At 56.3% G+C, this 16263-nt stretch overlaps 1 protein-coding gene across 1 annotated transcript; it reads right to left on the bottom strand.

The window, feature by feature from the left end:
- Positions 1-1534: 1534 nt before the first annotated feature.
- ZDHHC18 (zinc finger DHHC-type containing 18) lies at positions 1535-13984 on the bottom strand. Its single transcript, XM_026863515.1, has 9 exons — positions 13830-13984; positions 11808-11957; positions 10287-10424; positions 9768-9816; positions 9214-9316; positions 7562-7671; positions 5720-5819; positions 3219-3312; positions 1535-2327 (listed from the first exon to the last, which is right to left on the bottom strand). Exons 2-8 carry the CDS (start codon positions 11950-11952, stop codon positions 3271-3273), a joined length of 687 nt encoding a protein of 228 aa, XP_026719316.1. The 5' UTR covers positions 11953-11957; positions 13830-13984; the 3' UTR covers positions 1535-2327; positions 3219-3270.
- Between the last annotated feature and the right edge of the window lie 2279 nt (positions 13985-16263).

Raw genomic sequence — 16263 nt, 5'->3', positions numbered from 1 at the left:
GGCATATGGTGGGTCTGGGGTACCCCTGCCCATCGAGGGGCTCACAGCACAAGGACATCCAGCTCCACCAGTCTCCCCACAGCCCCTCCGTGTCCCCCGCCCCCCCCGGAGCCATGCCACGTGCGGAGCCTCGTCAGCAATTAGAGCTCCTTCCCCAGCGCAGCGTGATCCACCGTGGGAGCAGGTTACGCCCCACTGAGTGGGGAAAAGGCATTTTCCGAAGGAACGGCCACATGGGAGACCATTGCCCATCCTCCAGCCTCTGCCCGGTGCATGAGGCCTGGGGAGGGGGCGTGGAAGCAGACCTGCAGAGACCCTCTAAGAGCTTCAACCAAGCCCCCAAGCCCCCACAGAGGGGTGAGGGAGGAGCAAACAGGCAGCCTGATGTACCCAGCCCTCTGAAAAACCACCTCCTTCCCCTGCAAAACCAGGAGGCAGCGATTCCCAGGTGGGAGTTAGTCGGAGCTCGCACCCCCTCGAGCAGCAGAGCTGTACGTGGTCGGGGTCCGCAGCCCCCAGCCCTGCCCAAGCACTTGCTGCCAGACCCGGCTTCAAAACCTCGGGCTGATCCTGCCCCAGCCCGGCTGCCTTTGGGCTGTTTAATCCTGTGTCAGCTCCGCTCTGGGGGGGCCCCGTGGGGAGACCCCCCGGCAGGACCCCCCCGAGCAGGACGGGAGGCTCAGATGGGGCGTGCGAGGGCTCAGGCGTCTGCCGGCAGCTCCTGCCAAAGGGGCTGAGCAGCTGCCAAGTTCTGGTTGCAAGGAGCTGAGAGAAGGCTGCAAAAACATTCTGCTCTACCGGTTTCGTGAAAACCAGCGGGCGGGTGGCTGAAGGGAAGAGCCCCAGATAGCTGCGCAGAGGCTGCAGGTGAGCTCGGCCGCAGCATCACCCCGCAGAGCACCCGTGGGCTCCCCGAATGCCGAAGAGCAGCAGCAGAAGGTGCGTCGCCCCACGGAGGGATGGGTGCCCAGCTGAGCCCAGGCCAGCGTTCATCCCCTGTTCCATGAGCCGAGCCGGCGGCGCTGCAGGCGGGCACGGGCTGGGTGCTCGAGCAGCTCCGCGATGGCAGCCCGGGGGCCGAGGATGCTGGTGGCCGTTCCCAGCAGCACTGGAAGGATGCTCACAGCCCGTCCGGCCACCCCGTTCCTCACCAGTCCAACCCTGCGGCTCCCCCCCGGCTGCGGGGACACTGCTGGCTCGTGACACTTCAGTGAGGGACAGATTTGGGGTCCCACAGGCGCTGCCCATCGCTCCTTCCCATCCCCAGCATCAAGGCTCCTATCGTCCCCGCTGCGCAGAGCCACGGGGGGGGCTGAGACTCGCCTCTAGCCCATGGCGAGTGCCACAGCTGAGTTTAGGGAGCTCCCGGCCCCGTGGCCGGCACAGCCGGTGGCAGAGGGGTGCCAGCCCTGCGCGGCTCCGCTCGGCTCCCCCACCCTGCGCAGCCCCGACGTGCCCGGGCACGAGCAGGGAGCAGCTCCCCTCTGCCGGCAGAGCAGCAGCCAGACCCTGGCGTACAGTAAATAGGAGAAACTTTTATTTTGTTACAAAAGTAAAAGGCATAAATAGATGGTGAATCCTACCGGGCACTACGGTGGGCAGGCCTGCACGGCACCGCAGGGCAGCTCCCAGCCCGGCCTGTGCTGCGGCCACCGGCAACACCGGCTGCAGAAGGTGCTGGGGGGGTTGAATCCTTCCCTTAAAACTAGAGTCGTGCTAAGACAAAACAGGAAGGGGGGAGATGGCCAGGGGGGCTGCAAGGGTAAATTCTGACCATGTACTAACTCTGGTCTGGAGAGGTGAGTCCTCCGGCACATGGAGAGGGGCTGGTGGGGTTGGGTGTGTAATGCCACCGGGTCAGTTGTAAACGCTCTGGTGTGAATCCTGCTCATGTCGAGAACCCGCTGGAATGCAAACCACTATCTCCCAGTATCTACGGGAGGGGAGACACCTTCGCTGGGGGTAAAGCTGGTGGTTACAGGGAGCCACCGGCGGCCTCGGCTCGGCTGCGTGAGTCCGTCCAGCGGCAGGAGACAGCAGGAGCTCCGGTTATTGCTCTGGGGTGGGACGGCTGTATGGCTTCGAGCTCTGAACCCGCGGGACGGCCGTCCTGGCTCCCGGAGGGGGGGTTGGAAAAGCTTTTCCTTGTGCACGGCTGCTTTCCCCCTTCTCTTGGGGTGGGAGGGAGGAAGGCGCAGCCGCGTAGCCCTGGCGAGCGGAGGCACTCGTGGTGGTCATGGCTGTGGTCTCGGGTGCTGCCCGTGGCGTCTCGGCTCCTCACGGGGCAACTCGAGAGGCAGAGAGAGGGCTGCGGGCTGCCACGGCTCCTGATATGGATCAACCCGATGCGAGGGAGAGGAGGAAGAAAAAGAGAAGGTTAGTGTCAGAAATACAAGAGTGAGGAGCAACAGGGAGCAGCCAGGCTCGGTGACAGAAAGGGGAGAGTCCGGGATGGAGAAGTGCTGGCAGCCACAGGCCAGGACAGAGGAGCAGCTTCCTCCATCGCTGCCGCTGGGCCTCGAGCCGGCAGGAGCCCGTGGGGTGGTGCAGGGAGGGAGAGGGGCAGCTCTGCAGCCCCCAGGCAAAGCCAGGCAAAGTCACAATGTGCTTTGGAAGGAACTTACCGTGGCCATGGGCACGTCGGAGGAGGAACCTGGTGTTACAGAGAAGAAAATAGGCAGAGGGAAAGGGAGGAAAGGGATCGCCTGAGCAGGTCAGAGCTGGGATGAGAAATCTGTTCCAGGTTCCCCTCCTCTGTTCAGGACACAGCTCGCTCCAAACACCAGATCTCTTCATCAGCTGGTGGCTCTCTCCAATCTCCTCGTGGCAGCCCCATGGAGCACGGACCACCACAACGTGCAGCCCAGCGAGCCCCGGGCTCCACAAACCCTCTGCCTGGAGCCAGCCCCCAGCCCAGCCCCTCCCCGAGGCAGAGCGGGCAGCTCCATCTCGTACCAAACCCCAGCACAAAGCCTGGCGGGGGGGGGAACCCTCCCTCTGTCCTCACTGAGGCTGCGGGCAACCAGCCCCTCTGGCACACAGCCCCACGCCGAGGCAGCACAGCCCAGGGCTCGCTGCCCCACACGGGGGTGGGATCCTGGAGGGGGCACCGGGACGCCAACGCAACCAGTGATGGGTGGATGGACAGAGCTGGTCATGCAGTGGAGATGAGATGAGTCAGTCGCGTGGATGACGGGGAGAAGAAAGCGCTTTCTTACCAGCTAACCCTCAGAAAGCAGCGCTAACGTCCAAGGAGGGGACAAAATCCCGTCAGGCTGTGCAGGAAATGGCAAAGTCCTGGCAGGCATCCTCCTGGGGAAGACACCAGAGATTATGCACCTCCAGACCTGCTGGTACGGCCCGAGGAGCTGGGTTAGAGGGGGAGACCCCAGATCCCAGCCCAGCCCTGGACCGAGCAGGGTGGGTGGGGAAAGGACGCTGAGGTGATGGTGGTTGCTGCAGGAAGGGGATGGGCAAGGGGATGAGACCCTGCCCAGCCTGGGGACGTGGGACAGAAAAAGCCCTTTGCTCCAGCAAGAGTCACGGTAGCACCAACGCTGCCAGGCATCCCTCACAGCCCCATCCTGCAGGAGGTCCTGAGCTGCCAGGCAAGGCCTGGGCCTCAGAGAGTCCAACTGCCACCTGGCAGATGTTGGACACCTGCCCTGCTCTGACTTAAAGGAAGAAAATAATAATCCAAAGCAATTAACTCTTTAAAAATATAATTTTATTATGTCGAGTAACAAAGGAAACCGGTTTAAATAAAAACAGGAAGGAGTCTGGCCCCTGATAACACCCCCCAGGCTGCTCCTTGCTCCCCAGCACCAGCCCCTCAGCTCGGCCCCACACCTGCCCCTGGAAGGTCGAGGCTTCTCGAAGGCTGGGATGAGCCCAGCTGGGGACATCCCTGCGGGAGGAGCGGGGAGAGAAGAGCACGGTGGCCTCTCCGGATGCAACACAGGCACAGCACGAAGCTGCGGGGCCGGGGCTGCGGGCAGAGCAGCACCGGGAGCCTCCCCGGGCAGTGAGGGCCACGTGCCGGGATCTGGGAGAAATTCAGCAGCCGCCACCGTGCTCTCACCTCGGCTCTCGGCGGAGGGGAAGGAAGAGCTGGTGGCCACAGCAAACAAGCCCCGAGATCTCTGTGTGGCCGGTCAGAAACGTAAGGCCAGGGGAAACCTGTGCCTCTGCCATCACCCAGCGTGGCCCGATGCTGCGTGCGGTCACTCACAAGGTGAAGAGCACGACGCTGGTGAATTGGGGGGGGACGTGCTGCCCCCAGAAATGTGCTGCCTCTGCCTGAGGTTGAAATACATGTGTCTGACCCGCGGAAACCTAACCAGGCAGCTTGACACAAAACGCTGCAAGCCTCTGTCCTGGCTAACATGCACAACACTACCTGAACCGAATATAAAATGTTCTACGTAGAAAAAAAAAAAATTTCTACAAATTGTGCAAAAATATCCAGCAGCTTTTAATAACATGATTCAAGTATTGCTAACAAGGTCTGTGGCTCCCCTAAGCACACTCCCGGTGGGTGACGCAGCGCTGGCTGCCCTGCCCAGTTCTCCTGTGCCTCCGCAGGCCCAGAGCGATGCTCAGGGGTGAGCGCAGGCACACGGGGATCGTCCCCCGGGCGCGGGGGACAGCCCTGCTCTCATCCCAAAACCCAGAGCAAGAGCACAACGTGAGGTGATGGGAGACCAGCACCCGGTCACTGCTTCCTCTGAAGCTCCACCTGGGAAAGGTGCGACCCTCAGGAATTCACACCCTTTTGTGCTGCCCTTTGGTCTCCTACAGACAGGACACAACCAGGCTGTCCTGGCAAGCTGAGCTTCCCAAATCTCACAACTAGCATCTCACAACGAGAGCCACAGAACGCTGCATGTGTCTCCTTCCCCATTAAAAGGAGGGTCATCCTAACTCGTGTCCTTGCTGCAAAACGTTGTTTTACTGACTGGCAGGGCCAAAACACAAAGAGTTCTTCAGCACCCCCGCGGTGAACAGCCAGAAAATAGGATCAGCAGCAGCTGGGACAGCTAGCCAGCTTCCATGTCTGCTGGGAGCCAGAGTCCTCCCAGCTGAACAGCCCCAACTTACCAAGGCAGAGCAGCTTCTGGAAAAAAAAAAAAAAGCTGCTCCGGCAGTGGCCGAGGTGAGAACCCGGCCATTGAGAGACAGAACAGTCCTTCCACATCGGCACGGGGGAGCAGGATGCGTTCACGGAGATTAACAGAGATACCAGGGAACAGCCCAGAAGACAAGGTGTGACAGCCAGGGAACTGTTTGCCAGTGCCCACCTCCCATCCCTGGCCCACCCCTTTACTCCAGGCAGGAAACACAACGACCCCTCCGGAGCAGAGACTCTGGGCTCAGAGATCTGGTGGCTCCCCAGAACAATTTGTTTCCAGGTGCAGCAGGGACCCCCCCAGCTTCTTGCACGAGTCTGAGGGTCCTGCATGCTGTTGGGCTCTATCGGTTGAAAGTCCAGACAGGCCACATCACAGTGAAACAAATAAACAAAAAATAATAAATTAATTAAAAAAAAAAAAAAAAAAAGGCAACATATGGCTCAACTGAGTCTTTGGCAGCTCTGCATCACAGGGCTGTCCCACCTGAGGCCGGGGAGATGGTAAGTGGGGAAGGTACTGGCTGGAGTGAGGTGCAGGCGCAGTAGGCACTGGGCTACATCCCAGCACTGCTAGGGAATGCCTCCTACCATGCTGGTGTCAGTTTTGGCTCCAAAAGAAGGGATTTCGCTCTTAGGACTGGACGGGGTCCCAAAATCTGGCTGGATAAATCCTCTTCTGTCTATCAAACTGGAAAACAGAAAGGGAAGAGTGCGAGGGGAGGGGAGCGATGGGAATGAAGGTTGCGTGAAGACAGGAGCTCCCGGGCCGCAGAGGAGAGGGCTCTCCTCCTGGGGGCCGCTAACCACGGCGCGGCAGGAGCGCTGGCTAACGCAGCCTCCTGCCCGTTACACAAAGCCCAGACTTATCACAGCGGGCAGCAGGCAGCCTGCGGGCAGTTAAAGCTTTGGGTCACCCCAAACCCAAATGGGAACCGGCGAAACGCTTTCGTAACAGGGAAACAACATGAATGAGGGAAGAACTGGAGTAAAACACTGTTCTCCCCACAACCTCCCAGCAAGCAGCTTGGCGCCCTGAATCCGCAGATTTACCAACTCTGAATGGCAGCACCGGCATTTTCACAGAATCACAGAATCATTCAGGTTGGAAAAGCCCCTCGGGATCAGCGAGTCCAACCCTCAGCCCGACTCTACAAAGTTCTCCCCTACCCCACATCCCCCACAGCTCATCCAAACGGCCCTTAAACACACCCAGGGGTGGGGACTCCCCCCCCTCCCTGGGCAGCCCGTTCCACTCTCTGACCACTCTTGCTGGGAAACATTTTCTCCTAATGGAAAATTTTGGCAGATCTGAATCCAACAAAAAACTTGGGGACACTTCAGAGAGCGGGGCCAGATGGAAGTGTAAAAAAAAAAAAGACACTTTGACTGCAGCTGCACAGCCTCAGACACCCTCCCCTGCTGCTGTTACACCGAGTACGCACCTCTGAGATGCTCCACATAAATCCACACTGGATCCAGTGAATAAACTGTGTCTCAGGGATCCCCAACTCCTGTGACACCGGCCTGACTCTGCCCAACTGCACCCTCTTGTGACAAAGCAGTGGTAATCCCGTGGTGCAGGTACTTGCTTTGGGCCCAGTGCTTCCCTACACCCGCAGCAATCCACCCTGGCCCTTGTTTTAACATCAGCTCTGCTTAACTCACAGCTACGAGCATTTGGTGGGATGCAACTAAGCATTTCAGGTAATTTAAGTGTTGATAAAACCCAGGGTGTCTACACTGCCTGGTGTGGATCTCTGCCAGCTGCTTGCCATGATGATCGATCCTCTGAGTACAGGAGGAAAAATCCTGTGCCGAGAATGGCTTTAAACTCCATGGCTTTAAACTGCCCCAGGGGAGGGTCAGACTGGACATGAGGAAAAAAATGTTTCCCAGCAAGAGTGGTCAGAGTGGAACAGGCTGCCCAGGGAGGGGGGGAGTCACCATCCCTGGGGGTGTTTAAGGACCGTTTGGGTGAGATGTTGGGGGATGTGGGGTAGGGGAGAACTTTGTAGAGTCGGGCTGAGGGTTGGACTCGCTGATCCTGAGGGGCTTTTCCAACCTGAATGATTCTGTGACTCGAAGAAGTCCTGCCACTACTGGCATTCACCATCTGCTCCCAGCCCTGTGGTGCCGTTACTCTCCCCTTACTGAATCGCAGGATTTGTCTTATCTGCAAGCTCCACAGAACAGTTACAACTGACCCAAACTCGCCAAGCTTAAACCACAGGAGAAGCAACAAATTGTATCTCCTACTTATACACATCTGCAGCCTTTCTCTGCAGAGACTGCAAAACCGCCCCCTCTTCAGCGCTGAAGCAGACTGTTCGTGCTGAGTCTCCCCTGAGCCCTGATAAATCGGTCCCTTCCGAGGCCCCTCTCACAGAGCGGGGTGCAACTCCCCACGCCGTGGAGGCCCAAGGCTCTTACCTGGGGTGGAATGGTCCACACAGCACTGCACAGCAGTTTGTGAGGATACTTTTATGGCTGTAGGGATTGGCAAACTCTGAGCCCCTCTTGTTTGACCAGGATCCTTTGATCTGAAAGGGAAAGGATACACGCAGGTTAAGACAGGAAAGATGTGACAGCAGATAAATACACGGTAACGAATTTGATTCAAACCCCTTGCTCAAGAGGTGGAAGGCTTGTCTTCCTGCAAATGTCCTCCCTCTCTTTGCTTTCACAGGCAGGAGGAGCTGCTCCGGCCTCTGCCAGGGCTCAGCCTTGCAGTTAAGAAGCTCTAGAGCCCTCCCCAAGCTGCGTGGCAGCTCGTCACCATCATCAGTGTCACCACCTTCAGCACCGGCCACTGCCTCCTCCCCTTGTTGTCTCCTAAGCTAAAAGCTCATCAGAGCAGGGCTCTAGCTCACGGACCCTCCTGGGCTCCTCAGGCTGAACAAACAACAAGGGGATTCCCAGGCCGTGCTGCAACGGGAGGAAAAAATGTCACCTGTCCCCACCCTGAGCAGCTGCCACGGGGACTCTGATCTCGAAACCCTGGTCACATGGAGTGCAGGCACACACGAGTGGGCAGATGCTATACCTGGCCTCAGGCCGCCGGCTGCAGTGAACCATTTACTATTACATTTCCTCCTTTTATTTTTACTTCCTCTCCCCAGTTGCAGCATAAGACCGGCAACGTGGGCAACACAGCCAGAGAGGCAACGGGCCAGGCACTTCGGACCCCCCCGGACTGGGAGCACCTCGAGACCTCCAGCAGCTTCACTGACATGGGCCCGTGTGCTTCTGCCAACGCTGCTGAACGTAACAGGAAGGTGGAGAGGAAAGGGGGGAAAAAAAAAAAAACCTAAACCAAAGGGATGCAAACATGCCTTCTGCAGCGCTGGAAGTTCCAGCAAGGATAACAGGTACTTCTGGCCAGAAGGGTGAATTTTGATTCCTTCTGAGGATCAGACAGATCCTGCTTTTCTGTACTGGCTCAGGGTACTCGTTTGGCCCTTGGAGTCTGCACACACCCCAGACTTTGAGGTAAATATCAATTTCTGTACATTATTTGCCTATTAGACATGAGGAACTGATAGAGACAAAGGGACTTGCCCAGGGTCTCAGAGGAGACCTGTGGTTATGCGGGATGCTGAATTAAGATCACCCATGTCCCAGGCAAACACCCAAATAAGTCTCTGGGGCCAGTTTTCCTTTTTTTAGTCTCAGAACTCCTAATTTTAAGCAAGGCCACACACAGACTGGAAAAAACACACACATGACCTGTCTAACATTTCAGCATGTGACGCCCATAGCCTGACACTGCCAAGCAACACATCACGCAGTCCCCTGCTGCTGCGGGCTGCTTTCCCCCCTCAGCCACCTGAAACTACAGCCTAAATGTCCTGGGCGTGGGCTCAGCCACCTGAAACTACAGCCTAAATGTCCCGGGCGCAGGCCCAGCTGCCTTAAACTACAGCCTAAATGTCCTGGGCACAGGCTGTTTGCTTTGCAGTGAATTATCACACCTTGCCAAGACACTGCACCAAAGCAGGCTGCCAAGGATCCCCTGAAAACCTCCCCTCTGCTTCGGAAGGACCAGGGATGCCCCTGCAGAAGGACAAGATTCAGGTACTTACATCTTCGTTCGTTGTCAGGTTGGAGGCGACTAAATAAGTGTGAAAACCTGAGAGGCCCAAAATAGACCAGACTGAGAAAAAACAAATCACCAGCTCCAGCACAGTGAAACAAAGGAAGTCAAGGAAGTCTCAAGGAACAAAATCATTATTCAAAGAGAAGCAGAGGACTGTTTGGGGATGTATGTGCTGCGACCACACACACTGGGCCTTGAAAACACCCCAGCAAGCTTCCCATTCCCTGTGCCATTCTGCAGGCATCCACCGAGGCACAGCCTGCTCCAGGCGCTTCCCTTCCCACATGAATTTGTAAACTGGGAAACAAGTTATTGACCCACCCTTAGACCCTGGTGGTCAACTAAAGGCCTTCCCGATTTGGTGACGTTATCAGTCTGCAGATGCCTGTCTGCCCAAACCAGGTAGCTAGGGGACTAAATTAAGTTGTGGGAGGTTCACCAGGGTGGCCCTATGAAGAGCTCATGGCACCTCGGTGACATGGTCAGTGTTGCTGCGCCAGCGTGTGACCATCTGAGCAGCTGATGGCACCAGAAGGATATCTCGCAGGTGTGGTCTTCAGAGTGACGAGGAATCCATCTCTCTGAGCACCTGCAAAGCAAAAGGGGACAAGGAACAACATCCCATCAGGCGGCCTCGCATCTCCAGCCAACGCTTCCCTCCTGAGAACGCAGCCACCCCTCTGTGGGTCACATGGATCTGCCTGCCTGCCCGAGAAACATCTGCAGCCTGTGACTCTGCAGGAATGTCAGTGCACAGACACAGCTCCAGGAGATTTGGGGCTGATGGGCAAATCACCTTCCCCACCAGGTTAAGAGCAGACGCACCCACCAGTGTATTTGCTCTGGAGGGGATAAGCCCAGTCACCAGCTCTCAAGGTCTCTCTGCAGCGAGGTGCAGGGTGGATCTGTGCTTCCCTGCAGTCTGAGACCCTGTTTATTCAAGGCTGGTTAAACCAACCAGACCCTTCCCACGCTCTGCCCAAGAGGAAGAGTGGCCCAGTGCTGCCCCAAGCCCTCTGTGGGCAGGAGCACGGCGCTGCGAGCGCCCGCGGTACTTACGCAGAGTGAGGTGGGTGACGACGCAGGCGAAGATGAAGGCTGTCAGGAAGGAGAGGGAGAGGATGAAGGCATAGAAGTAGCGATAGTTGCGCTTCCCCACGCAGTTGCCCACCCAGGGGCAGTGGTGGTCAAACCTCTCTGAAACAAAGGGACACGGTGAGGACTCCCGCCACCTCGCGCATCGTCACGGAGAGATTTCTGCTGAACCTCCAAAAACCAGGGGCTACCAACCGAGCTTCCAGCCCCCACCCCGGCGACCAGAACCCCTCTGCAGCAGCACAACAGCAACAAGTTTCAGCAGAGCACTGCTGCTTGCTCACATGCCCTTTTTAAATCATCAAAGACCAAGCCATTCCCCTCACTAAACCCTGCATAAGTGCAACCCTTGTGACTGGTAACACCTACCATTACTAAAACTGAAAGAGAGCAGGGAAAGAGCCGCAGTTTTTCCAGTATCTAACAGCACTGGGTGTGTGCGTGCAGCAACGCTGCTCCCTTTCTGTGTGTCAGCTTCCCCCGCCTTCTCCGGGACAGAAAAGAATTTTTCAAAGTTATAAAGATACGCCTCTAAAACCACAGAAACTGCCTGGGAACGCAGGGCAGGTGCAATATATCTGGAAACACTCCCGACTGCCTTCTAATGAAAGGGCTGCATTGCAGACTAACAGGACTGCAGTAACTGTTCTGCGGGGGACACCAGCACAAACAAAACTCAGGGCACACAAAGCAGGCGCACGCCTGCTCCCCCGGACGGCTCCTCTTCAAACGCTGCTCTCCAGCGAGCTGTTCCAGTGTAAGGAGGAGCCACAGCCACCCACAGCTATCCCCAAAACACAGAACGCTTGGCAACTCTCAAGTTTCTCTCAGCCAGAGCCCTGGGGTCCTGCGAGCAGTCACTCACTCCTCAGGCTGCCCCAGCAGACAGCGTAAAGCACAGCCTCCGCACCCACACGATGTACAACCAGGAGCAGCTGCACAAGGATTAAACTCTCCGGGCATGCCCCTACATCACATGGCACCCTGCTGCTGCTGGTTCAAGTTGCTCCGGTGCAGGCAGGCTGCACTGGGAACCTCCCTGCCCACCCCACTGCAGCTGCCCCATGCCTGCGCAGAGCTATCAGAGGCTTTTCTTCAGGTCTTTGCTCATTCCCTCCTGCCCCACCACACTCTGAGGGCACGGGGAGAGGACACAGAAGAGCTCAATCAGCATCTACGGTGGTGTCTGGCAACAGCAAGGCCACAGACAGCAAGGAGCCCCCAGCAAACCTCGTGTTTGGTGGAGACATTTCACAGCACCGTCCTCCCAGCACCAGGGAGAGCAGAGACACAGAGTCTTGGACATGCTGCCCCTTGCCCTGAGTGACTGCACTGGTGTTGCTTTCATTTTAAATGGGAAGAAGAAAGAACCATTCAGTATCTTGCTTTGTAGTCCTTTACCAGAAGCCAAAGCAATCTGTCCAGGAACACAAAACACATCCCCCCGCCCTGAAATCTCAGCACCTTTCCCCCTTCTGGGCTTACCGACGCAGTTGTCGCAGACACTGCAGTGAGAGGTGCGTGGAGGGCGGAACATTTTGCAGGTGTAGCAGTACTTGAGTTTCACCACGTACTTGTTTATGACCACCTCCATCGTGCGGGCCGGCGGGCGATAGGTAGAGGTACCCATGCTGTCTGCGAGGATGAGGAGGGACAGTCAAACTGGTGCAGGTGAAACCCAAACTCCCGTTACCATCCCGAGCTGCCTCCTGGCAGGGTAAAGGATTGGCACGTGCTCTCCTGATTTTAAGCAAAAGCTAAGAGGCAGCTCAGCCTACAGGATTTGTTGCGGGGTGGGCAGCCAGGAGCTCCAGTCAGCTCCTCGCAGCATTATTTATGTCCTTTCCTTCTGTGTTCAATGGCAATGCTGCTGGGATGCCAAGAGGAAGTAATATCTGCCCAGTGCTTTGAGAACATAAAGCAATTTATAAATAGCGAGCACAAAAGCAGCAGTGTTAACGTGCCCAGTAACACCAACTCATCTCTGCGTGTCTAACGGATCACAACACGAGGAGGCAACATCATCTGTCAACGCACATGTGGCTCCTCCTCTGCTTTAAGCATCCAAGTTGCAGAAATCAGGGTCACCTCAGCAGAAACGTCCCCCCCAACGCCACCAGCACACAAACTGCCAACTCGCAGCCAGAGCCAGCGGCACCCCCGGGCTCAAGAGACTCATCCCCACCGCAGCGGGGGAGGACAGCGAGCAGGTCTCAAGCGCTCCAGGCAGACTTCAGTGAAATTTGACATCTATATCTTAGTAGCACAAGAGGATTCCTCCTCCTCAAGGTCAGAACTGAGGGTCTCTAGGGGCAGCGCAAGTTACGTCGGTGTGTGCTGGTGCTTCATTAGTCATCAGGGACCGGCAGCTGGAGGCTGTTCCACTGCTCAGCAAGAGTATGAGCTGCAAAACCTCAGTATGACGTTGGCAATTTTGGGGGGTTATTCCTTTTAGTCACTCTTAAAAGAGCGGGGAAGTCTTTGAAAATAGAGATGTAACAGTGAGAATGTTAAAAGGATAATAAGTGGATTATATTAACAGTAACAGCTGGCACATCAGGCAGCATCTGCAGCCAGATTACTGCTTTAGGCACTTAGAAACAGAGACATGAATAACCACTCTGAGGATATTTTAAAACGATATTTTTAGTCAGATGTAGAATTACTGCCTTGCAACTGTCTCCAGTGGGGCAGATTCAAGCTGTCTCATGTTAGCTTTGCTAAAGCATTTATGATGAGGGGTCACATCAACAAGGTCCACAGATCCTGGGTGCATAAACCTCCTTGGCCACCACCAAACCAGCGTGACACAGCAGTTTTTAGACGGGGACAAACATTAGCATACTGTTAGAAACCATTACAATAAAGAAAACCTTGCAGCACAGCAGGCTCAATGGCAAATGATAATCTTAAAAAGCATTCATGCTTAAATTAATTATCCTACATCCTCACTGCCCGTGTTCTGCAGAAGGTGGTAGAGGCTCAGATTCCTCCACATTTGAATGTTGTCCAAAGTAACTAACACACCGTTACAGAGCAGCTCCGTCTTCAAGAGCTTTGCAGAGTGATTCTGGAGGGGAACTTTGTGCTGCCCCAGCCTCTGGGACACAGTCCCTAAGGGTAGTGATGTTCAGGACACTGATGCCCCAAGCTCTCCCTCCCCTGAGCTCTGCCTGGGGCCGCCGTCTGCTCAGGCGTGGTCCTGAGGGCAGGAACAGGCACAGCCCCGAGGCACGGTACAACAGAAAGGAAAACCACCTCCGCTTCTCTGCGGATCCTCTCTCCAAAGCACGGCCTGCTGTGCTAGAGGAGCGCGTCGCACCGCTCTTACCAGGACTTCTAAGGCATTGACAAGCCTCACAATCTGATATTCTGGCCTTTTCTCCCCCCGGGACAACTGCTACGGAGACCCAAGAAAGGAGACTTGCTGAGCCTGAAATGCACGTGCACGCACACACACAAAGCCATGCACTGGCCCAAACACAGGAGAGGGAATAAAAGTCTCACCAATCCGCTTTTCCAGGTCTGCGGCCTCGCTTGGGGTGGCTCTGGGCAGGATACCTGGGTCTCTGAAGCTTGTCTGGAGCAGGCAGCTGATGACAAAGAAGAAGAGGACGGCTGCAATGATGGGGATGGCCAGGGTCAGGTGATTGGCAAGGAAGGGACAGCTGGTAAAAGAAAAAAAAAAATTGCATTGTTACCAACCACTGCTACACAACTGGCTACCAGCTGCGAGACTACACACTATGAATTAGCACGGGGTAGTGGGCTGAAGAGCTGCTGCTTTGCAGAGACCTCTGGAATAGCAAACACCAGCCCAGAAAACACCCGAGTGGCACCAGGAAGACAGGGGCTTTGGCACAAAGACAGCAACCTCTCTGTCCTTCTGAAGTCCCAGAACTGCCTTTCAAAAACCTGCCAGCTGCCCCAAAACCCAGCCACCTTCTACAACAGCAGTGTCAAGAACACGGGGAGAAACACCCCAAGCTAAGCAGGGATCAGAATCAGCGTGAACACGATCCCGTTTGGTCCAACACGTGAAGCCGAGAGGGAACTTGGCTTCGATTCAACACAGCTTTGCTGTCTCTGGATGACTCGTGTGCCCTTCGTGGCGTGCCAGATGTTTTGAGGATGCCTTCCAGCACTGACACCGCTGTGACAAGCCATCAGGCATCAGCCCTGCTCCTGGGCTTGCTGTCCTACGGCCTGGGGCTCTCCCTCCACAGACGGGACCAGGGTGATTGCTCTCCATGTCAGGGCAGCTCCGTTATCGCAGCACGACAGGTGAAGAGGGCCGAGGAACACAGCTCTGCAGGGCGCCGCGCGAGCCCCCTCCCGCCCCTCGCTCCGCAGAGATATTTGCTATTATAAGCACTGATAAGCACCCAGAGCCCAGCGCAGACAGGCAAGCTGCTCCAGCCCTGATGTCTGCGGGCAGCACTAAGTCTCAGTAAGGCTGCGAGGCAGATTGAGAGGATTAAGTAACTTTTGTTTCAAGTCCCAAGCTCAGCTGTCCAGAACAAAGCAGCCACCAAGGAACAAATCCCCTTCGCTGCTGCCGAGCCCCTCAGTCACGTCCCTGACAGAGGGACAGAGAGATCTTTGAAAGGAGAGGTGTGAGCTTTGTTGTCACCCCTTTTCCAGGAGAAACTCTGCACCTCTCTTTCCCCCATCAGGCACCAAGAATCACAGAATCATTCAGGTTGGAAAAGACCCTCGGGATCATCAAGTCCAACCATCAGCCCGGCTCTACAAAGTTCTTCCCTAAAAGACACAGCATTTAAAAAAAAAAAAAAAAAAAAAAAAAAAAAAAAGTGAAATGTAGACATAGGCAAAAGGTATTTGCTACACATCTAGCAAACCGTAAGGCATGCAACAGAAGCACACTACTAAAATAACAACTTGGAAAGCCCCAGGGCATCAACCAAGAAAGAGTGACTAGGCAAGAAGGGAGGGGAGAGCAGATGTCCTCTGCTTGGCCTGGTACAAAGCCGTTACTGTGCTAGGGCTGCCCATTAGTTTCAGATACAGCAGAGAAAGCTGCCAAAGCCACACACACACTAAGAAAGGAGTTTTTGCGTCGGGATGCCATTACTGCCTCCCACAGCTGCCTGCCCCTTTCAGCTCGTCTGACTTCTCAGAACCTTTAATCCGATCAAATACCTTCATCTCCCCGCCAGGCTTGGGCAGCTTTGCTCCGAGACTCACGGAGATAACGCCGTGATCCCAAGGCAGGCCGCCCCGCTCCGTACCGCGGCAGGAAAACCAAACTGCCTTCCCTCTCGAGACAGAAAGGCAGAGGCAGAGTGGCAGAAGCTCTCAGAGGTGTCAGTAACCAAGGGGGCTCCTTCCCCAGCTCCCCCAGGCGGTGCAGGACATAACGGGGTGCTCTTGGCTCTCCCCTCCCCTGGGGCACAGGGGCTTCCCCAGGCCAGCTTTCCTGAAGCAAAGGGGACTGAGAGGGATGCAGGTCCCTCTTCCCTGGACACCACTGCACAGCGGGGGCAGAGCTCCAGGGCAGAGCCTCAAGGTGGGACCCCGAGGGATTTCACCATTTATCGCACACCTTTAACAGAAGCGCCATTCCTGCCACCTCTCTGGACAAAGTCCCCCAGTCCTGGGGGCTTCCTGCCCCCAACTCTGGATCAGTTCTCTGTAGCCAGAAGGGAGGCTGGGGGCGTATTTAGAGACCAGGAGGAGATCCTGGGAGGACTGTTAAACCCCTTACCAGGGCCAGACTGGGGCGGCCCCTGTCCCCCCAGCCCCCAAAAACACACCTGAGGGCAAGCAAAGTGGCTGCTCCCAGCGCGGGTCTGGGGGCTGTGGTGTGGCAGGGCAATGGCTTGTGGGGGGGCAGTGGGCAGAAGGGAGGGATACTTGGGCTCCTATGGAGGGGAGAGAGGCGCCCCCCAGCCCACCTCCCTCCCTCCCTCCCTCCCTC

This window comes from Athene cunicularia (assembly GCF_003259725.1).
Source record: "Athene cunicularia isolate RWA chromosome 23 unlocalized genomic scaffold, athCun1 chr23_part2, whole genome shotgun sequence".
NCBI classification, from domain to species: Eukaryota; Metazoa; Chordata; class Aves; order Strigiformes; family Strigidae; genus Athene; species Athene cunicularia.
This window is presented reverse-complemented; position numbering and strand designations above follow the sequence as displayed.

What these genes read in the sequence shown, in the direction of transcription:
- ZDHHC18 (XM_026863515.1), bottom strand. Translation starts at nt 11,952, where the DNA reads ATGGGTACCTCTACCTATCGCCCGCCGGCCCGCACGATGGAGGTGGTC. An exon ending in TGTCTGCGACAACTGCGTCG is followed by an intron (nt 10,425 to 11,807) that starts GTAAGCCCAGAA and finishes CCTTTGTTTCAG; the next exon opens with AGAGGTTTGACCACCACTGC. An exon ending in TGTGGACCATTCCACCCCAG is followed by an intron (nt 5,820 to 7,561) that starts GTAAGAGCCTTG and finishes TCTGTTTTCCAG; the next exon opens with TTTGATAGACAGAAGAGGAT.